Source organism: Coffea arabica, chromosome 10e, assembly GCF_036785885.1.
Source record: "Coffea arabica cultivar ET-39 chromosome 10e, Coffea Arabica ET-39 HiFi, whole genome shotgun sequence".
Classification (NCBI taxonomy): domain Eukaryota; kingdom Viridiplantae; phylum Streptophyta; class Magnoliopsida; order Gentianales; family Rubiaceae; genus Coffea; species Coffea arabica.
Window position 1 is genome coordinate 4,303,352 of NC_092328.1, and position 22,094 is coordinate 4,325,445.

General features: G+C 42.6%; 3 protein-coding genes across 5 annotated transcripts; 1 reads left to right on the top strand and 2 right to left on the bottom strand.

Annotated features, from left to right (window-relative positions):
• Window positions 1-4,854: 4,854 nt before the first annotated feature.
• Window positions 4,855-8,556, top strand: LOC113711668 (uncharacterized). The gene is made up of 3 exons (XM_027234840.2): window positions 4,855-5,806; window positions 6,691-6,878; window positions 7,509-8,556. The coding sequence occupies exons 1-3, from the start codon at window positions 5,089-5,091 to the stop codon at window positions 8,016-8,018; spliced, it is 1,416 nt and encodes a 471-aa protein (XP_027090641.1). The 5' UTR covers window positions 4,855-5,088; the 3' UTR covers window positions 8,019-8,556.
• Window positions 8,557-8,658: 102 nt separating this feature from the next.
• Window positions 8,659-11,256, bottom strand: LOC113711667 (putative receptor protein kinase ZmPK1). The gene has a single exon (XM_027234838.2). It carries the CDS (start codon window positions 11,100-11,102, stop codon window positions 8,733-8,735), a length of 2,370 nt encoding a protein of 789 aa, XP_027090639.1. The 5' UTR covers window positions 11,103-11,256; the 3' UTR covers window positions 8,659-8,732.
• Window positions 11,257-13,292: 2,036 nt separating this feature from the next.
• On the bottom strand, window positions 13,293-21,805 carry LOC140004352 (protein MRG1-like). 3 transcript variants are annotated; one of them, XM_072068215.1, is made up of 10 exons: window positions 21,338-21,805; window positions 20,453-20,506; window positions 20,267-20,280; window positions 18,986-19,119; window positions 18,395-18,435; window positions 16,910-17,014; window positions 15,768-15,847; window positions 14,739-14,920; window positions 13,778-13,862; window positions 13,293-13,599 (listed from the first exon to the last, which is right to left on the bottom strand). In XM_072068215.1, exons 1-10 carry the CDS (start codon window positions 21,563-21,565, stop codon window positions 13,509-13,511), a joined length of 1,014 nt encoding a protein of 337 aa, XP_071924316.1. In that variant the 5' UTR covers window positions 21,566-21,805; the 3' UTR covers window positions 13,293-13,508. The 3 variants fall into 3 exon arrangements, with proteins under 3 accessions (XP_071924316.1, XP_071924315.1, XP_071924317.1); XM_072068214.1 differs by having other exon boundaries at window positions 18,395-18,459; XM_072068216.1 differs by having other exon boundaries at window positions 18,395-18,459; window positions 20,251-20,280; window positions 21,338-21,477.
• Between the last annotated feature and the right edge of the window lie 289 nt (window positions 21,806-22,094).

The following is a 22,094-nucleotide window of genomic DNA, read 5'->3' on the forward strand; positions in this document are numbered from 1 at the left end:
TGCGTCTGCCCGCTTGTTCTGGGACCTTGGCACCCGCTCGATTTCGAACGTTTCGAACAAGGCCACCGCCTCTCGTACTTTGGCCAGGTACTTTTTCATAACCTCGTCCTTGGCTTCGTACTTCCCAAGGACTTGAAGGACGACGAGCTGTGAGTCGCTCCTGACCTGGATCGCGGTTATTCCCATCTGGTGGGCTATCCGCAATCCTGTGAGCAGGGCCTCATACTCGGCCTCGTTGTTGGACGCGGGGAAGTCCAATCGGAGGGCGTAGGTCAGTTCTTCCCCGGTAGGTGAGATGAGTAGGAGACCCGCCCCACTTCCTTCCTTGCTGGAGGCCCCGTCTACGAACAACACCCAGGGCTCCTTCGGCAGCCGCTCCTCGTGTTGGGGGTTTAGCTCGGTTAGACTCAAGCTAGCCCCCTCAGCAAGGAAATCCGCTAAGGCCTGGGCCTTGATGGCTTTGCGGGGTTGATAGCCGATGTCGTGCTCGGGTAGCTCGACAGCCCATTTGGTCATTCTGCCCGAGACCTCTGGCTTGGTAAGTATCTGACGCAAGGGCTGGTCAGTCAGGACTACAATGCCGTGAGCCTGAAAGTAAGGGCGGAGCTTGCGTGCCGCATGTACCAAGGCAAGGACCAACTTCTCGGCTGGCGAGTATCGTGTCTCTGGCCCCTGTAGAGCTCGGCTTACGTAATACACCGGCCTCTGAGCCCCCCCATCCTCCCGCACCAGGACCGCGCTGACGGCCTCGTTGCAGGCGGATATGTATAGGAATAAGGTCTCCCCCAGCTCTGGGGCTGTCAGAGACGGTAGCTCGGCCAAGTAGATTTTTAGGTCGATGAAGGCCGTCTGGCACTTCTCAGTCCAGTGGAAGTCCTTCGGCGCTTTCAGTACTCGGAAGAAGGACAGCCCCCGGACCGCGGAGCGCGAGAGGAACCTATTCAGGGCGGCCATCCTTCCTGTTAGCCGTTGGACTTCCTTCACGCTCCTCGGAGGGGCCATGTCCATGAGGGCCTGGAGTTTATCCGGGTTGGCCCGGATTCCGTTTCGGGACACCAGGAAACCGAGAAACCTTCCCGATCTGACCCCAAAAGTGCACTTCTTCGGATTTAGGCGCATCCGGCTCTTCAGTAGGATGTCCAGGACCTCCCGCAGGTCGGGTACGAGGCGCTGGTCAGTTCGACTTTTGACGATCATGTCGTCCACATAAACCTCCATGCTCCTGCCGACCTGGTTTTGGAATAAGTTGCTCCCGCGTTCTTCAATCCGAAGGGCATGGTCCTGTAGCAGTAGGTTCCCTCCTCAGTGATGAAGGAGGTCTTGTCCCGGTCCTCCTCGGCCATCTCTATCTGGTGATATCCCTTAAAGGCATCCAAAAAGCATAAAACGTCAAAACCCACAATAGAATCAACTAACCTGTCAATTCGAGGCAGGGGAAAGCAGTCCTTTGGGCAGGCTTTGTTAAGGTCTGTGAAGTCTACACACATCCTCCAGGTCAGGTCCTCCTTCTTGACCAGGACGGGGTTGGCCAGCCAGGTCGGGTAGTAGACCTCCAGGATGATCTTGGACTCCAACAACTTGCCGACCTCTGCCCTGATCACCTCATTTCTCTCGGGGGCGAAACTCCTTTTCTTTTGCTTTACTGGCTTGAAGTGAGGGTCCACGTCGAGGTGATGGACGGCTAGGTCCGTAGGGATCCCGGGCATGTTATCCACCGTCCATGCGAAGACCTGGGAGTACTCCCTCAATAAGGCCTTCAAGCCTTCCTTCTCGTCCGCTGGCAGCAATGCCCCGATGCGGATGACCTGGTCGGGACGTTCCTTCCTCAAGGGAAACTCCTCAATCTCATCCTGGGTGCCCAGCAGTTGGGCCTCATCCCCTGGGATGTAGGGCTCCAAACAGGTTGTCTGGGCGACCCCCTTTTCTTGCCCCGGGAGTGTGGCTAGGTAACAAGCCCTGGCTACCTCCGGGTCGCCGTGCACCTCGGCTATCCCTCCCGGGGTAGGGAACTTGACGCTGAGGTGGTAAGTGGAGGAAACATCCCGGAGGGCGTTCAAGGCAGGCCTCCCCAGGAACACATTGTACGGGGACGGCTGCCTGACCACCACGAAGTTGACGGGAACAGTCCGGCATTTGGGAGCCTGTCCTACTGTGACCATCAGGGTGATCATCCCTTCCGAGCTGATGGGTGGTCCGGTAAATCCCACCAGAGGTGTCCGGACCGGGGTGAGCTGGTCATCCCTTAATCCGAGCTCCTTGAACACCCTGTAGAACATGATGTCGACCGCACTACCCTGGTCGACATATACCTTCTTCACCCGATAGTTGTTGGTGACAATGTCTATCACGATGGCCTCATGGTTCCCAGAAGCCAGGGGGACCGCATCCCTTGGCCCGAAGATGATCTCCTCGTCCATGCGCAAGCGCTTCAAGGAATCGTTCCCTTCGGGGGGTGGTCGCTTGTTCTTCCGAGCTGCATGGCTGTCCCCCCCTGTGGGACCTCCGGCAATGGTGTTTATCACCCCCACCAGGTTCTGGGTGTCCTGGTCGGGAGAGTGGCCCCGAGGAGCGTCGCGCCGCTCTGGGCGGTCCCGACGCCGTCCCTCGTGCCTGTCTCCGTAGTGGCTGCGCCCGGGCTCCTGACCTGGTCGGCGCACGAACCGCCCTAAAAGGCCGCGCTGGATCAGGTCTTCTATCTCCTTACGCAGGGCCCAGCATCCCTCCGTGTCGTGTCCCACGTCGCGGTGAAAGGCGCAGTACCTGTCCTGGTTCCTTTTGTTTAGGGGCGTCCCCATCTTTGGCGGCCGATCTCCTAGTCCTTCCGCCTCCATAACGGCCAAGATCTGAGCTCTGGGCCGTGTTAGAGGGGTGTAGGTCTTCTCTGGGAGTGGCGGCAGAGCAGGGGCCTTCTCCTTCGAGAGCCGGTCGAAGACGTTTTTCTTGGACGGGGCGTCCTTGTTCTCCGGGGGGTTTGTCCGACCTCTCCGATTCCCGAGCTCCCGATCTGACTCCTTCTTCAGACGACCTGCCTCCTCCGCATTAGCAGCCTCGTGCGCCCTGCGAAGGAGCTCTTCCAGGTGCACGGGGGGCTTCTTGGCCAGGTCGTAGAAAAACTCTTCTACCCTGAGCCCGTTCGTGAAGGCAGCCATCACCACTTTTTCATCCCTGTCCCTGACCTGCAAACTCTCCGCATTGAAGCGGGTCATGAAATTCTTCAGTGACTCGTCGGGCCTTTGCCTGATGGACATCAGGTGGGTTGCGTTCCTCGCGTAGACCTTCGAGGAGACGAACTGGGCCGCAAACTGCCGAGCCAGCTCGGGAAAGCTCCGTATAGACCCCGGTTTCAACCCCTGGAACCAGAGCCGCGCCTTCCCCTTTAGGAACATGGGGAAGGTCTTGCAGCGGATCTCATCCGCGGCGGTTTGCAGGCGCATATGCGTCAAGAAGACCGAGAGGTGGTCCTCTGGGTCCGTAGAGGCATCGTACATCTCGATGCTCGGAATCTTAAACTTCCGGGGTAGGGGGTAGTCCTCTATCTCCCGGGTAAAAGGCGAGGTTGTATAGTTGTCGTCGTATGGCCGGGGCCTCAAGATCTGCTCGAGCTCATCCCGAGCAGGGTCCAGATAAAGGGGGTCACGGGGCCGGCTCTTGACAGACCGAGCCGGGGAACGCTCGAACCCATTCCGTGTGGGCTTCCTCGGAGAGGGGTCTCTGGGATGGCTCCTCGCAGACCTGTCGCGGGAATACCTCTCGCTGTCCCCGACCACCGAGGCTCGGGGGCGGGGAGGAGTCCGGGGGCGCTTCCTCCTAGGGGGTTGGTCCCGCGACTCGTCCTCCGAAGGATCAGGGGGTAACTCCTTCTCCTTCCCCTTGGCCTTGGAGGTCTGCGCACCCCCAGCCCCCTCTCCCTCTTTCGCCTGACGGATTATATCCTCCAGCATGGGGAGGTTCTCCGTCACAAACTGGCAGATCTGCTGCCTCCGCTCCCCTGAAAGGGCTGAGCCCCCGGCGCCCCGGGACGCCCCAACCTCTTTCTGCGGGAACCCCTCACCGCCCCCAGGGCCGGTGCTCTCTGCCGTGCGCTTGGATCGCGTCCTGGCCATCAACACAATCTTACTCATCTTACGGTTCCCACAGACGGCGCCAACTGAAGAAGCGCAGAGCTTCCCCGAGGAGAGCTGATCAGGGTGTCGATGGGAGAGCTGATCCAAGACCTGCAAAACAGAGAGGATGAGCTAACAAAGGGGGCCCGAGGGTTGTCCCCGAGGGCACTCCGACGGTCAAGTTAGTTTTCCGGTGAGTGAGTTTCACGGGAAGTAGTAACTGTCCGGAGTAAATTGCCAATAGTGAGCGTACCTTGTACAGTGGATGTGTGTTATTATTTATACCTGCAAGGGAGTCCGGCCTCCGCACGACGCGGGACTTGCCCGGTATAGATAACATCCCGCACTCAGGGGGATTTCTCCCGACCTCCTCGGGACGGACCTTCGCCTCCCCTGGGAGCCCTAGTCGGTGCGGCCCAGGGCTGCTGCCAGGAGTCTGGGGGCCAAGGCCCAGCTCGGTTCCTCCTGGGCTGTCGCGTGTCCGGACCCAGAACGGGGCCTCTGCAACATCCATAACTTTTATTATTCCATTTTTGTACCCAAACACAGCTTCTTTTAGATGCCGAGAGTGACAACAAAAAAGAGAGATGAAAAGAGGAGAAAAATGAAAGAAAAGAGATCCCATTTTCAAGTTTCAACTCTTGAGTCTCGATCAACTCCAAATTCACAAATTAGTAAAATGGTCAGCCCAATGCCGGCCAAACATAAAGTGGCGGACGCAGCCTAAGTCCATCAAAAACCAAAAAGAAAATCTCAGACGCAAAAAGAAATGATGATCAATCCATCAATTACTATTAGAGACAAATCACCCACGTAGCGACACTGACGGACGCAGAAGACGACGCCGTCTTTTAAATAAAATTCTCTCTCTCTCTCCAGCGTTCCCCCTGCAACCTCGATCCGACTCAATTTCAAAAAAAAAAAAAAAAAAGTAAAAATAAAGTTCAAAAGGCCGGTTTCGTCCCAGGTTGCAGCACCGTCAGCCATGTCATGGTTGGCTCGCTCCATAGCCAACACTCTCCGCCTCGATGACGACGACGACGATGCTGATGCTGATGCTGACCGACATGAATATGATGCTGGCGTAATCAAGAAGCCTCAGCAACAGCACCTAAACGACGTCGCTCAACATCACACCTCAATTTTCTTGCATCCCGCCGAATCCCTCGATTTAGAAGAAGTAGACTTAGAAGATCGCCCCGGGAAAAGCAATAGTTATCATAGTAACAGTAATAATAACAATGTCGTCGGGGATGATACTAGCAATTTCGAGGATATAGGCGATCGGAGTACGAATAATCAAGGGCGAGGGGTAAAAGAAGATTTATCTGAATTTAGGGAAACCCTGACGCGCCAATTATGGGGAGTTGCTTCATTTCTAGCTCCTCCTCCTCCGCCTCCGCCACCTCCTCCGCTGCCGCGACCCAGGAGCTTCAATTGGTTAGAATCGGATCGGAGAAGAACGGAGCTTGCGGAGAGGTCGGGTTCGGGTGATGAGGAAATGGACGGGCAATTTGGGCAATTTCGGGGATTTCCGCAAAGTTTTTTGGAAGTGGGGATGCCGGAGGAGGAGGAGGAGGAAGACGATTTATTAGCCGACGCGGTGGGGATAACGGAGGAAGCTTTGGACTTTGCGGAGAATACGGCTCATCATCCCGAGACCTGGCTGAATTTTCCCTTGTCGGAGGAGGAAGAATCTGATGGTAATTATATGTTGGATCTTTTTAATTTGTATGCATCAATAATGTGGAATGCAGCTCTTCCCAGAAGTTAAATTTGATTTTCAAACTTGACTTGCTACTTTCAATGTGATGTCAACTTACAATCTTTTTGCTTTCTTGTATTGAATTTTGTTGTCTGCTGATAAAGTTAAGGGGAGTGTATTTTGGTTGCTGCTACAGATGCATCATCCGTTAATCATACAGGTGGAACTAGAGGGTCAAGTGGCAGTTGACCTGACGATCATTTTTTGTTTGGATTTTTGAAATGGAGCATTTGTAGAACGAAGGTGATTGGTTTAGCAGTGGAGGAAAATATTAAATTCGTTTAAAAGAGGAGATTAAGGTGGTGTTAGCGTAGGGTGCTTTTTGGTGGTTTATGGAGAGGGTGGGAGAGGTGGGCAGAGGTTTTGTAGTGTGTGAAAGGGGTTGAGATTTTGATGTGTCTAGCAAAGTGAGGAAGAGGGCAATGAATGCCAAAATTTTGATGATGCCAAATCTTTGCTCCTCTTCCTTGTGCTCCTTCGATTACTTTTGGGAGCAAACAATACTTTGGGTTGTTGAGGGAAATCTCTGATAATGGAGTGACAATGAAAATTTGGATAACGTTCAAAGTGCTGACTCAACTCTTGGCTACTTCTTTTAGTTACTCTTAGGGGAATGGATTTTATATATAAAGAGATGCTTGTCATTAAGAATGTTGGAATAGTTCTTGATTTACATGCCAGGCTTTATGCAGTATGATCTATGCAAGCATGCTTGAGCAATTGAACATCTATGAGGAAGTTATGACTTCACTTCTTACATTTATTCATGTGGATTCTATAACTATTGCAATTATTTGATATGCCTTTCTTTTATTTCTTCAGATTTTGAAATTTCTGATCTCCAGTTCAAGCATGCTCGAGCTATTGAACATCTTGCACCTAGATTAGCTGCTCTCAGAAGAGAGCTTTGCCCTGCCCATATGACTGAAGGCTACTTTTGGATGGTCTATTTTGTTCTTCTGCATTCGAGACTTGATAAACATGATGTTGATCTTTTGACTACACCCCAGGTATGTTAGCATTGCTAGGCATTCATTTGATTACGCTTGGGGATTTTTATCGAAGGAGTTCACATATCATCAATTAGTTTTAGCATTAGTTGACTGGATACAGTCCTGGGGCAGTTAACTATTAATTGTGGATTTGATATGCTTTTCGTTTAGCCATTAATCGTTTTTTATTTTATTCTATTCCATGTAACCAAAACAACATAAAGAGAATAACAATGAGAGTACTAAAATAAAAAGAAACCGGCATGGTAGAGGCGCTTGAGGGCAAGATACGTCAAATTTGGGAAAATAAAAAGATTTAAGAGCCTCTGCTCTTCTGTATTGAAGTAATTATCAAGTGCAGATTGATAATTGTGCAATCTGCTAACGAATAGTACAGTAAGCACCCTAATTTAATCTGATAAAGGACCCGTGTTGATTTTACATTGAAAGTACACTTCTGGTGGATTTTGTGAAACTGCCAGCAGCAAGCAAGTTAAATTAAGTTGCATGCACTGATTATTGATTTGATTGGAGCCAAAAGCAATTTACATTGGTGAGATGTTAGGACCAGTGTAAATATCAAATGGAAGCAAGTGAAGTATTTTTCTTTCAATAGTATGTTACAATTTTCCTTATCTCACTCTGCAGTTGGTAAAAGCAAGGACCATGTGGATGCATGAGCTTCAAAAGCAGACAAAGCCAGTGTCACATTGGCTTGGAAGAGATACTTTTGACTTGGAAGAAAGAAATTACTTTCCTTATGAAAGTTTCGATGTTGCTTCATGTGAAGACAATACGCCCAGATTCATGTCTCAGACGGCATTTCCTCTTGATTCTACAGGTTTGCTGGTGACTAGTGACTCTGAGCCCGAGAAGCATCCACATGAAAGTCGTGAAATTCAGTTCATTGATAAAACTGGGCATGAAGAAAATCTAACAAGTGCGACAGGGAATGAGTTGCTATCTGGTCCACCCCATAAAGTACCAATTGAGGAATATGATGAGCATGAGGATGACTGGCTAGATGATGACTCAGAATTAGAGGGCTACACGGGAACTGCAATCACTTTGGTAAACGAAGAAGATGTGTCATTCAGTGATCTTGAGGATGACCTTGATATAATGCCTACCAAATCCAAAGTTCTTGTGAAGGACTAGACTTCATAGACCAAAATCTCGTGAGCGGTGGCTTCCACTAAGCAGGAGCGTTTGACTTGCTCAGACTGTTTCCGCTGGAGGTCCTTGTCTCTGGAATCTGGAAATCAGTGTGACAAAGCATTTGGAAAGAGATGCACTTGAATGTGCACCAGCATGATTCAAAGTCTTTGAGCTTCACTGCACCAGAACAAGGACAAATATTCAACCAATTGATGTGGTTTTGGTGCCGATCTCAAGGGTATTGAGATATTTTGGAGTTCCAGGTGAAGTATTGTGGGAGATGACAGTGCTCTGTGCGCGTTGTATGCTGTATATCAGCCAAGCTTTCCCAAATGGAGTCATGTTTAACTGGATTAGTTGGTTTCCGTTCTTATCCCTTTCTTCATTTGTTATTACCTTACACTCCATCAAATGTAATTATTGTTGTAAAGGTTATTCGTCAAAAGCTGAAATAACTGGAGAACAAATTCCAAAATGTGTGTCCCTTGCAAGCCATGAAAATGAAAGTTTTGGTATAAATACGGTTTTCTATTGGTCATTAGTTTTCACACTTACGGATTGAACTTGCATGCTGTTGCTTTCTCGCTCATTAAATCTTTTTCAATTTTATTGCTCTGTACTTAACAAATTACAAATCAACTTCAAAATTGGATATCATTTCTGTCTAGCTTGTCATTCATAACACTGGAGGAATATTGCTACAAACAGTTTTTTTTAGTGGAGAAGCATCTCTACAACCTGTCTCATGGTTGGCCTAACTTTTCTATCTTCCTCAACACAATGTAAAGCAACCCTAACTAGTAATGCCATTTTTCCTTTATCACATTGAGTATTGTCCAGCAGGGGGTCTAATATTTCATCAATCCAGGCTGTAATTTCACCATCTCCCTTTACTATTTCCCTAACCCACTCAATCAATGTTTTCTCGACCATTTCTCCTCCGACACCAAATGTTTGAACGTGCATTTTGGGGCTCTTTCCAGTCACCATCTCCAGCAGGACCACTCCGTAACTGTAAACATCAACTTGTGAAGTGATGGGAAGATTGCCAATCCATTCAGGAGCCATGTAGCCTCTGGTTCCCCTGATCTTTGAAAAGCTCAAATCATTAACCTCAGCTCTCCTCAATAGCTTTGAAAGTCCAAAATCTGCTAGCTTTGGGTGGTAGTTGGAGTCCAAAAGTACATTCTGAGGCTTTATATCACAGTGCAAAACCCACTCCAAGCACTCTTCGTGTAAATAAGCAAGGCCTTTTGCAGTGCCTAGAGCAATTTCAAACCTCATCTTCGAGTCAATCACAGTACAATGCAAGTTTTCGGCTAATGAACCGTGTTCCAAGTACTCATACACCAAAAGCCGGTGTTTTCCCTCTGCACAGTATCCCCATATATCTATCAAGTGCATGTGGTTAAGCCTCCCAATAATGCTCAACTCTGCTAAAAATTCTGCTCCATCTTGGTTAGCTTCCTTGAGTCGCTTAACTGCTGCCACACGATGATCCAACAGCACACCTTTATACACTATCCCACTACCCCCTCGTCCTATCTCTTCACCAAAATTTTTAGTAGCTTTCTTTAGCTCACTAAAGGAGTATTTTCTGAATCCTGTTGACAAATGCACGTAAGGTTGCTTATCTGAGGTCCTGCGAGATCTATACAAGAAAAACCATACTGAAACAATGCAGATCATCTCAAGCAATCCCAGAGCAGGGACAAACCAGAGCAGAATTCTTACTGATTCCCTCTCACCTTTCTTCTTGTAAGTCCTGTTCAATGTTACAATGCTTGAACTTGAGCAAATTAAGCTGGATATTTTTGCTGGCTGGTCAGTGGCGAGTGCAATGGCCTTAGGCTGTTTCAAATGAAGCATTCCACTGTAAGTAGGCGATATAAATCCATTACGAAAAGCGCTTTTAGGATAACAATCATACACTCCGTTTTCCTTGTTGAATCTGTACTGGAATCCTTTGCACTTGCGTGATTCATTGCATATCTTCTCACATTTTTCCAATGTACTGTTGTGCAAAATGTCAATATTATATCCATAGAAATTAACATGAGAAAGCTTGATGTATGTGACCTCTCTGCTGTTGCATGGCAGCTGATACTCAGGCTCACATCCATAAGCCCAGTCAGTGTAATTTTTAACTCTGTATCCTTGAAGACAAGAACACTTTCTGCCACTACTAGGATAATGGCTGCACAAACTGTTGGGACCACAAGCACCATGAATCCTGCATGATCCAATCATAGCTTCCCATGAAGCAATCCAACTCCTTGTAGTGGTATCAAGGCTGTATAAACGAAAGTTACCATCAAAATCAAGGGTCAACCTTCTCTGTATGCCAGGACCAAAATCATTAGCGCTGAACCCAACTCGATCAGATGATTGGAAGTGACCCCATGAATCGAGTACCGCAACCCTGCTGTCATTGTACCTTGTTCTTCCGGCTTCAAAGCTTAACAACCAAGGGTCAGGCCAATAGATGCTAGATGTCTCAGGGCCATCGAAAACCAGACGTAGGACATTATCATCATCAAAGAAAAGTTTATAGAAACCTGAAGAGTAATTATTTTGGCTCCTTGATGAAATTAGCCTTGTGTACCTAGTTAAAGGTTGTCCCGGGAGAAGAGTGTCCGTAGGAACATCAAAACTCTGCCACAGAACATTATCCTTTTCTGTCAGGACAAGGTTTCCAGTGTTTTGAAGGAGTATCTGAACAAAAGAAGCTGAAGCTGTGTTAGTCGCCCAAGAAATGAACTTACTGGCATCAGTTAAGATGAGATTACCATCCTTGAGTAGAGTGAGCTTCGAGTGTTTTCCATTTACAGGGTGGTCTCGGTTAGCCATCCACACTATAGTGCGATTACTTAGCTTTTCAGTAAACCAAATTGCAAAAGAGTAAGCATTGATGCCAACAGAGTGGAACCCAGCCGTGAATAGACCATTTGGAGAAATCAAAACGTCCTCTTGGTTTTCGACCGATAGAGATGAGCCCTTCGTCAACCGACTATATGCAAAAGCTCCTGGAAATGAAAAAGCAGACGACCAGAACAACAGCAATAGTAGAAGACTGCCTAACATGGCTAACTGTGCATGGAGCACAAAGAAAAAGCTTGGAGGAACTCTGAGAGGAAAAGCAAGAAGGATTTTTAGTTCGTCACTTTCTAAATTTAGTCAGTCTTTTGAGAAATATATAGGAATTCGCATGGTTTTTTTGACCAAACTTGAATCCAGAAATGCTTTTGGTTGAGGAGACAAACAGACTAATCAAGCATGGATGGAAATTTTTTTTTTTTTACCAAGTAATGATGGAGAGGTTATTCAACATAGGGGAACTTCATTGAATTCAGAGGTTACTTGTCAAAGTTCGGTACTTGGACCACAGTACGCATGAATTTATTGGAGTCACTGCCATATAACACAGGCAATCAGTAAGTAAGTACGAGGCTCGAGGGGGACCCTGTCGTTGTGAAAAGTCATGGACGGAGACTTTCTTAACAAAATTGTAATTTACCAATTCAAATTCACTATTACCTTATTATCACGTCATAAAAAAAATGCTACAATATTATTCTAATTTTTTCCCCGAATAATCTTCAATCTAAACGCACACACTACTATTTGTAGCAAGTAGTAAGAAAAGAGTACCATTCCTCTTTACTTCTTCAATTGGTGCAACGGCAGAGAAGAAAAAAGAAGTGAACTTTATTTTTTTAATAAAAGGTGGCAATTAGCAATCAATTAACCACACACATATGAGGGTCAGGTGTATCGAAGAAGGTAGTGCACAGAAGCCGGTTAACTTAAGTTCAGCTTAGAAATTTTCTGGTGCACTTCACTTGCAAGCTACAGATAGCAGCATTTGAAGGTGAGGCGTCTGGAAGAATGTGTTTTACAAGAGCCAGATTGACCGTGTTCAGCCTAAAAAGTTTTGTCGTGCACTTAAAACTTTCAAACTACGTATAGTAGCATATATGGGACTAAGACTGCAAACGAGTCGAGTTGAATTTTAAACTTATCGAGTCGAGCTACACTTGTTAATGTGCGAGTTCGAGCTTGTTGAGCCAAAAAAATGAAGCTCGAACTCGACTCAGCTTAGAAAAAGAAAAGTTTGAACTCAATTCATTTCTGCCTAGCGAGCTTGGCACAATTTCTAGCTCGCAAGCAGTTCGAGATGTCAGTTCAAGTTTCGCTCGACATTCTGACTCGTGAAAAGTTTGAAGTCAACTCAATTTTAATTGATGTAAGAATATTCTTATAATTTCATATCAACTCAAACTTTTCGAGCAGCTCATCGAGCAATTGAGCCTAACAAATAGCTACTCGAGTTTGACTCGTATATACTAATGCTCGGCTTGAGCTCGAGTTAATTTTAGCCTTATGTGGGACGCATACAAGGACGTATGCAGTAGATCTTTCTTGTCATTCAATTCAACTGAAGGAAACTTGTGGTCATTCAAGTATATGTTCCAATGTGCATAATGGAGACGGATTCCAGAGTAAGTTTGGAGCTACCATGCCCCGCGATAGTAACGCATCATACTCAGCTAAAGCAGATTAGGAGGTTCTTGGACCGACAATGGGACCGCAAAGCACCAGCACCAATGGAGAGAAGGAAATCAATGTGCAAACATCTTAGCCAAGGAAAGTCTAAATTCAGACCCAGGAGGAAAGTTTCTCGATGCTCCACCGGATGACTTGAGGAACCTGCTAGCTAGGGATGTTATGGGCGTTGCTACGCCTAGACTAATCTCTATGTAATAGAGCCTTAGCCCTCCCATTAGATCCCCCAAAAAGAAAAAGAAAAAAAAAAAAGTGGATTTTTCCAAATTCACATCACAGAAACGGGAGCTACGGTAAATTAAAGACTTTTCCTCAAATAAAACAGTGCTTGCCACCCCGCCATCTTCTTGGAAAGTGCTGATAAAGTGTAGTCAAATGAAGTATTCCAATTCAAAGCCGGAAGCTTGTCCAAAAATTGATTTAAAATTAGCTGAAAATGGAAAAATTGGAGCTGGCTAATTAGGTCCTCTTAGCCTGCGGCACCAAGATTAGTTTGATAGTCTAGCAATTAGAGCAAGTTCAGTGAAGAGCTATGAGCTAGAGATGTCTCTAATTCGTCAACTGATATCTCATCCAGTAGTACTGCATTTTGCATTTACTTCAAACTGACAAAAAGTTTCAGTTATCATATACCTGTATCAGTTGTCGCATAAACTGAGACAACGAAGTACAGCAATCAGCAGAAAATGAAAATTAAACCAAGGAGTCTCGAGTTGAATAAACATGCATTTTTGGCAAACAGTATGTAACTGCTCATATCAGTAACTAACTCGTACAAACATCCAAGAAGAATAGGAGGTATATCAGGTGCCAGAAGTTGAAGAAAGCAGCTAAAAAGAACTGCAAATGATCCCAAAAATTTCATCTTCAGCCACATAGCCTATATTTATATGTACACGCAGACAATCATACCAAAGTTCCAACTCAGTCCTCTTGTTTCTTAATGGTTAAATCAGAGATTTCTGTGGATTGCTGAGCAGCAGCAAAAAAACTACTTTGGTTCTTCTGAAGGAACCTGCACTCCAAATACCACATTTAGGAGAAGAAAACCATGTGTGAAATAAGAGAAGCACGTTGTCGCCAAAGAAAATCAGAATTATGTTTATATCCTACTCCTCTGATGCCATCCTAAAAAATAGGTGAAAAGGGAATTATGCTGTAAAAACAAACGAGAGCGCAGAAAGATTTTATACTTGAGAAAGTCCACCAAGTATTCTTGCAACTCTAATAGCATTGTGTCCTCAATATCAGCACTGTCTAATATATCAGGCAATTTAACTGCAGAGAACAACAAAATTGATTAGGTAGAGAAAGAATCACTCCAGCAGCAAAGACATCTAATCGTATCCCTAAAACAATGAGCAGCAAGACATAAGCTTATGAACCTAGAGGTTTAGACCTAGCAGTTGATACCAGGCATGTGCATATAGTAGGAGAACCAGCAAAGACTCCCTATCCTGTCTCATCCCTGTATATTGATGAGTTTACCAAAACATATATACCAGATTTATAAACATTGTCAGTGTAACCCAAAAAAAAGTTAAACTTGAGAAACTGTTTTCCGATAAACTTCGGTTATTAAAACAAAAATGAATTCACAACAAAAAGACCTGGAAGAAATAACAGCATAAAAATTTACAATCAAGTCAGACATATATACAGTTTTTTTTTTTTTTTTAAATTATTGTAATCAATTTTTTGGTCTGCGAACAATTACTCAAGCAGCTTCACAAAATGACCATAATCAGGTAGAAACAAACATTGTTGCTTATCAGAATTACAGCAACTCAATTTGGAATTTCACAGAATTTGAATATTAACATATTCCAAATGAGCTTAAAAGCATTGACTGAAAAATACAATTGCTAGTTCTAAAGCATAAAAGATTAGTTGATAGCAATTTCAGGCATTTCTCTCTCTGAATTTGATGAATCACACTCAAGTCCAGAACTCAATGACCATATACAATCATAAACTATACATTACATTTCAAAGCAATTCTGTATAGATTTATTAATCCTCCTTTGCAGTCCAATTTTCCATAGACTGCAACACAACATTTTTGCTGTGGTACAGTGGTACTTACTGTTGATTCTCAGCAGACAAATTCGGAAAAAAAAGGTACTTAGGTTTCAGCACGAAGTACAAGCATACCAAATAGCCTCAACAAATGTTCAGCTCCATATACAGCTGAAGGGGCAATATTATCTGTTATTGCTTCTTCATATTGCTGCCGCTCATTCTTGTAAAGCAGCATTGCAGGCAAAGCTTTATCGAAGTAGCGACGCAAACCATTGACTACTTCTCCAACAGAACCAGCTAACCTGCATCCATCCCTAAAAGCAATGCAAAATAATCAAAAGAATATAGTCAGTGATACTCATCAATGAAAGAAAAGCAAAACTTTTCCATCACTAAAAATTTGACGAAGTTTTGCTACAAGAGACCAGATAGGAGAAAATGCTAAAGCAGGTTGAACAAAGAAAGATTCACAATGGAAGTATGCTTATCTTTGTGTTTGACTTAACATGCTCCACAACTAAAATCATCCAACATTCTCTCTCCAGATGGATATCAGCTCTTCCTTTCCATTTCTAACTAAACAGTTACTGAGTCGTACATGCAAAAAGTACTGAACTAAAAAATTCAGAACTGTACAATATCAATACAGAAACAGACACCTCGAGTAACTTGGGACCAACTTCTAAAGAGAAATCCAGACATCTGCCTTTTGTACAAACCCTTTTATTGATTCCTTACTTATACCATATCTTGCATTGACATTCGCTCCTGAAGAATAGTCTAACCACCATGTATACCCTGGTGCACATTATGAGTCATGATTTACCATAGTACCAAGCAAACAAATAATCCAGTCAAAGTTCCAACCCCAAGGCTGTCAATGTCATCTAGATCGATATGTATGATAGGCTAGTTGCACCTCAGTAGCGCAAAAGAGAATGTCCAAGCAGTCTAGATCTCTTTCACCATCAGTTCATAAAAGGATTTTGATAAAAACTTAACAAACTTCCTCAATTGTAGCTTCCAATAGAATAAAACTTCAGGAAATTCAGAAAAGGACATTCTATAAGCATCAGTATCTAAAGTTGAGATTTCAGATTAAAAAAAGAGATAGGAACAAGCAGCAAGCAAATAACAAGGTTAAAAAACACGAGGACTTACCCATCGTCCTTCTTGAGCCGGTAATCATAATACTTGCTCAAGACTTCATCAACATTTGGAGAGCTAGGAAGTTTGACTAGCTACAAGAGTCGATGTACAGCAAAGACAAGTTGAAATACATGAGAAAACAAAAAGTTCATTTAATATATTGCATAAATAGCTTCAGAAGTACCACTTTATTAGACACAAAAATTAACATTGGATATGACATTCATTGCATATTTTCAGGAAAATTAGGAAAAAATTATCATCTGAAAAGCCTTATGTCTCTTAAAGTAATATAAGACACCAAATGCAAGAACTGGAAGAGAAGATGGATAAAGTTTTTTATCACTCTAGAGCCCAATATCTCTGTACCTTACATATTTAAGGAATCAAAACCACGAACAATGATTCCATATACACTTTAAGCTACATAGTACTGAAGTTCAAGTTCAAAGGATGGAACATCCCAGCATAAATGTACTTGCATGAAACGGAAGCATTATTACTGTAAAGATATATACATGTAAAACCTAAAGCCAGCAACCATCTGAGAAGTGGCATCACTAGCAATATAAAGATTTTAGTCATCTTGATTTCAATATGAAGATGGAAAGAGAAAAAGATGACTTAGCAGATAGTTTTATTCACCAATGAAGATAAAGCAGTAACGCTGCTAGCTTGTCAGGATTTTCTATTTCAGTTTTTGATTAAGAAAGATCTCAGACAGCCATGTTATTTCTGTGATCTTTGTCTCTCCAAGTCAATCTAAACCAAAAACCAAGCACCGTGGGCAATTTTCCACTTTAATGAGCATCTTAATATAATGTAAGTACCAAGGGGATCATCAGTACAGCCTTTGGCGGCGTTTTACCAAAGTCTGACATCCATAACTGAACATTAATGACAAAAAGATATTTTGGCAATTCACTAGTTGTGTAACACATAGAAACAAACATAACTATGGCACGTTGTATAGAAAAAGTTAGTTTGACAAGTTAAGCTTGATGCTAGTAGGTTTACAGTGAAGAAATCAATCAACAAACAGTGAAGAAATCAGCAACTGAGAATTACTTGCAGACAATGTATAAGAACAAAACAAGCATAATACTATATCAAGAAGCTAACTAGGAAATTATCATAGAGGAAGAAATAATTACCTTGCCCAAGTGTGTAACACATTCCCAATCATGAACAAGCAGTTTCTTTAATCCAGGTGGAATATAGATATTCACCCGCTTTTCGGTCAAAAGCATTGCTTTCTCCTAGAGAAAAACAACCCGCTAAATCCAACTGAAGTGAACTCATTAAGACAACTCCATATTACAGATATAAAAACAATTTATGGCACAAAATTTTGAGAACCAGGGGTGAGCAATCAAGCTGCATAGCTGGTAACACCAGACAAAATAAACTCCATATGCAATTCACTATCTTATATCTGCTGTCAAGTTTTCTGAGTCCCTAGGAGATGTTTAATTCTAATTGGAAAAGCAAATAGCTTCGACATAATCAGAAAAATGAAATTTGCCTTGTATCTCTTATCCAGACCTAAATCAGTTCACTAAATTGCCTATTACCTCCCAGACTGAGGAGCAAAACCACAATGGTACAGCAAAAGTCAAAAAGAGACTCCCATTACCAAAGGGAAAATAAGCATACACAGCTGAAATCTCAAGAGTTCATGTATGTTCTTTCTCTAAGCAGTAAAATGTTCTCTGCTGCCAACTTAAGTGATAGAGATGTCCACCACTCGAGATCACATTCTTGATCTGACTGAATTCTCAAATATTTAGTACTCTAATTTCAACATGATGAACAAATGGCAAAATTGTCAAGAAAAGAGAAGGTTACACAGGGAAGTAAAGAGTTCACATCCTGCCTTGGCACATAATATAACCCATCATCCCATGTTCCAAGTAATTGAGTTTCTAACCTTTATTCTTCAGTAATTGAGGTATCATGCTCCCCATGCTGCATATTGAATGATCAAGTTTGACTGACCATTATATTAAGAGAGATTTGAAATTTCATATTGGTCATTAAAAGTAACCGAAAAAAATAAAGAACACACCATACAGGTTACTTTATATCTAAAGAGATAGCCAGAACATTTTAAATCCCTTGCTTTCCTGGTGTACGCTAAGTATGCAAAGAAAATGAATATGCTATACTTTATAATTTCCACATGAGAACTTAATGCTATTCCGACATAATGCATTCAGTTTCAGTTGGATTGATACAGATTTTTCTCCTTCCCCAAAAACAAAGGCACCACAGTGAGTCTACAGGGAGGAGAGACTCTAGAACATTATCCACTCAATTAAGCTAATAGCAAAAGCTGCTACATATTGACCCAAAGAATCCAGTATAAGGAGCCTGACATCCTATACCCAATTGCAACAGAGGGAAAAGAGGAAAAAGAATAAGGCAAAGAATCATAAATGCAAGAAACACAACTAAATAGCAACCTAGGCAAGAAGTAAATTATCAAAAGGACACCAAAGCTTTCATAGTACCCTTTAATTTTCCAGTTTTGAGTGTGCATGCGAGAGAGAGAGAGAGAGGCAATAATTAATAAAAACATTACAATTCAAGTTCCAAATCACTGTGGTAAAGAAAAATGACATAACCCAAACATTTACCTTTTGAACTGATCCACTTCTTCGCTTCTTGCCTCTTGCACCTGCAGTGTTCAAACCAGAATAGCCTACAATTCCATCATTAGATACTAATCTTTCACAAATGCTAAAAACCAAAATGGTCTTCAAGCAATCTATTTCCTTTTTTTTCCCCCGAGCATATATTGGAGCCTGAAAAACTTAATTTGACTTCATGGTCTCAAAATGGCGGTATTCCAATTTATTGTTTTAATATATACTTGCAAGCAGGAAGAATAAGAAGCCATAAATTGGAATTGTTGTGATAAGTGCAGCAGCCTTAACCAAGTCAACTCAGACAGTTCAATAAACCATCCTTTCAACCCATAACAAAGAACTTAATCCATCCACATATTGCAAATGTCAACTCAAGACTCTTCTAACTGAAGTCCATAAATAATAACAACAAAAAAGCAGTCTCCGTCAAAAGAAATTTAAATTCATGAGTTTCATTTTACCGATTACTACTATAGTTTAACTCCAGCCACATTCCATCACACAATTTTTGAGAGGAAAACAGTCAGTAAAACAAAAAAGGAACCAAAAGCTATAATGGAAATGCAAAACTAATCTAACCAGTCAAAATTTTCTGTTTGCTCCCCGGCTTGGCATTGCTCTCCATTTCTTGCTTTTTGTTGTGTTCCTGCTGTTTTTGTCGATTCTCTTCAGTGTATTTCATCAAGCGATCCATGCCTACCACTTCATCCCAACTGTAAAAAATGAAATCGAAATTGAACTTCTCACAAAATCGCAATCAGCATGCCCAATTACTACACCAGTACTCTTAGAACACACTCTTTTCCCAAAGAGGTTTCTGTCCTTATTTAAACAGTCAAATGGTGAGGTGAGTAAGAATGGGATGAGAATGAGTGTGAAAATTTGAGAATTCGGGCTATGAAAGCATCTTAATAATTAATAACTTCCTAATTCAGTCTATTAATAAAAGACAAACGCTCTACTTATGATACTCTGCAGTATAGACTATATTGAAAAAAGGGGAAGTTTTTCGTGAAAGGATTGAGTGTTACCAGCCACAACAAGATTACAAAATCTCTATAATGAATAATTCGATTTGCCAAAGTGAAGATTCTCTTATACTAGGCGAGTGGAGAAGAATTAGAGCATTATATCACACACTATTAAGTCTTATACGATTCTAGGTATACAGTTCTCACATTGCTCGACCTATGTTTGGGCTGCTATGAACTACTAATTATCTTGTAATAATTGGAAAGGCATGGGCAGAAGACAATATCAAGATAAGGCTTTGAATGTCATAACTCTGGTAATTTTGTTGGGCCTTTGAACTTACAGGAATAGGATGGCCTTCAAGGGTATTAAATGTTGCCTGCAAGTTCAAATGCTTCACGTTGTGGTACATCTCTTTAAGTTGAAATGCTTACTATTGTGGTACATCTCTTTTGGACTGAGACTTCCCAATCCAACTTTTATACATGGTCCACTAGATCTTTAGTTTTCCATGTAACTCTGTCACATTTTTTTGTTAAGCCCTATCCTTTTCATGAATTTTAATTTGCCAAAGGTGAACTCTGCCTTCTGAATAGCATAAATTTGCACTCTATGTGAGATCACTTATTGTAGATCAACGTATCTTTCCTAAAACGGTTGATTATGCAGATTCAAAGCAAACTATACATCATTGTTGGATCATCTGATAGAAAAAGAATCCATTAACTTCAAGAATAATGAATTGTCTTAAAAGATAAAAGAACAATAAAAGAGGTTACCAAAACCAGAAAAATGAAAAAGAAGAATTAGACAAAGATCCTCAATTATAAATTCAATAAGTGTCCATGGGACATTTAATTGAGATTGCATACCAAATTCTGAACTCACCTTTTTTTCCAGCCCTGCAGGAAAAAAAAAAGCATACCATAAGGAACTAGTCAAAGTAAACTATGACTTAAATCAAACATTTGCATATTATAAAAAATTATTGATAAACCATGTAAATAAGTGAAGCAGCAGCAGTGAAGTGACTTGACAATATATAGAACATGGAGTAAGGAAAGTAGAACTTACGGGATAATGCACTGAATACCTCCATTCATTCAGTACGAGATCAACCTTCATTATCTGGACAGAAAATACAGAACACAAATGTGAAGCACTTGCATGTAAGTAGAATTCCAAAAATTATCTGAACGAAAAAGAACGTTCCTATCCATCAAAACTGGGGTATGTATACGGCTTTTATAGCATATCAAATTTTTGATTGGTCAAGAGTTATTGACAGAAAGAAAGTTCAATCTGTCTACACCTATAGTTCTTCTTTCTTCTTCTTCTTCTTCTTCTTCAGAGATACTTCTACTACTACAGAACTCTGGTTTCTGAAGAAAGTGGAACTAAGCCTCCAGTATAGAGATACATTTTCTGAGCACTCCAGATGCCAAGTGATCTTGAACAATTTAAATGGTTGTAAATTTACAGTTGCGAGTTTGTGGTTGTTTGACTGTGTATATTTGTCCAAGTCTGTCCTTGCATTAATACAACTATGTCTAGTCATTGGTGAGGCCTTTGATCCATAGCTAAATTCTTCCTGATAATTTGAGTTGCTAATGTAATTAACTTTTTATGCAACAAAGGAAAAGCTGACATTTTTCTTCTGAATTCTCAACTATTATCAAGTCAATACCATTGCTTTAAGCTACATATCCATAACAAATTTAATTTAATTCATCCTACTTTACAATGCTTTCAAAGAAATTTTATCAATTTAAACATTTCAGAACAAGAAAATGATCACGCCTTGACGCAGACAAAATCCCTAACAACCCCCCCCCCCCCCCCCCCCCCCCCCCCCCCGGCTCCAAAAAAAATCGAAAAATGAACCAAAAAAGAAAAAGAAACCAGTTTAAGTTGGATGATAGTAGTAAAGGGTAGGACGAAAGATTGAATTTTGACAACCTTGGCAGGGTAGACACGTTGGTTATGATAAGCAAGGACTAGTTCTCCTTCTTGGTAGGGACTGGCCTGCGGCTGCGTGGGCGGGTGTTGGGCCGGGTTGGGTGGCAAGTCCACGGCTTTTTCGTCTTCTTTGCTGTCTTCAATGTCGTTATAGGTGACGGTGGTGGCTCCGCCATCATCTGATATGGTGGTGGAATCTTCCGCAGCCACGTTTTCTGAGCCTCTCATGATTATAAAAGCAGCAAAAGATCAAGAGGAAGAATTCTTGCTCAAAACCCAATGTTCAGGTTGAAATGCATAATCCACTTTTTGTGTTTTTGGGTGCGTTTTAAGCCAGGCAGTGGTGGTGGTAGCGGTGGCAGTGGCTGTGGCTTGGGCTTCAGCGTTGTTGCTGCAACAGTGTCCAGGTGATGAGGAGCTTTGACAGAATAGTAGTAGTGTGAGATTAAAAGGATGTGTGAAAATTAAAAATAATCTTGGGAAAAAAAAGTGTTTATAAGGATAAAAACTTTTATTTCCAAATAATGGGCTATCTTTTTATCTTTTACTCTTTTTTTTCTTTTAGAGTTCGAAATTGGTTCAAAAACTTTAAGCTGAACTTGGCATCAAGCAATTTTAGCCCCTCAAAGAAGGGGGGGGGGGGGGGGGGGGGGAAAACATGCTACATATTAAAAATGATGGTTATAGATTATGCTTCCAAATTCTAATGGCTGACCTAACTGTCATAATAGATATTATGGTATTAATATATATATAT

Coding starts and splice junctions, on each gene's coding strand:
- LOC113711668 (XM_027234840.2), top strand. CDS start 5,089: ATGTCATGGTTGGCTCGCTCCATAGCCAACACTCTCCGCCTCGATGAC. Junction 5,807..6,690: donor GGAGGAGGAAGAATCTGATG/GTAATTATATGT, acceptor TTATTTCTTCAG/ATTTTGAAATTTCTGATCTC. Junction 6,879..7,508: donor ATCTTTTGACTACACCCCAG/GTATGTTAGCAT, acceptor CTCACTCTGCAG/TTGGTAAAAGCAAGGACCAT.
- LOC113711667 (XM_027234838.2), bottom strand. CDS start 11,102: ATGTTAGGCAGTCTTCTACTATTGCTGTTGTTCTGGTCGTCTGCTTTT.
- LOC140004352 (XM_072068214.1), bottom strand. CDS start 21,565: ATGAGAGGCTCAGAAAACGTGGCTGCGGAAGATTCCACCACCATATCA. Junction 15,848..16,909: donor GTGTTACACACTTGGGCAAG/GTAATTATTTCT, acceptor CGACTCTTGTAG/CTAGTCAAACTTCCTAGCTC. Junction 14,921..15,767: donor CGGCTCAAGAAGGACGATGG/GTAAGTCCTCGT, acceptor CATTGCTTTTAG/GGATGGATGCAGGTTAGCTG.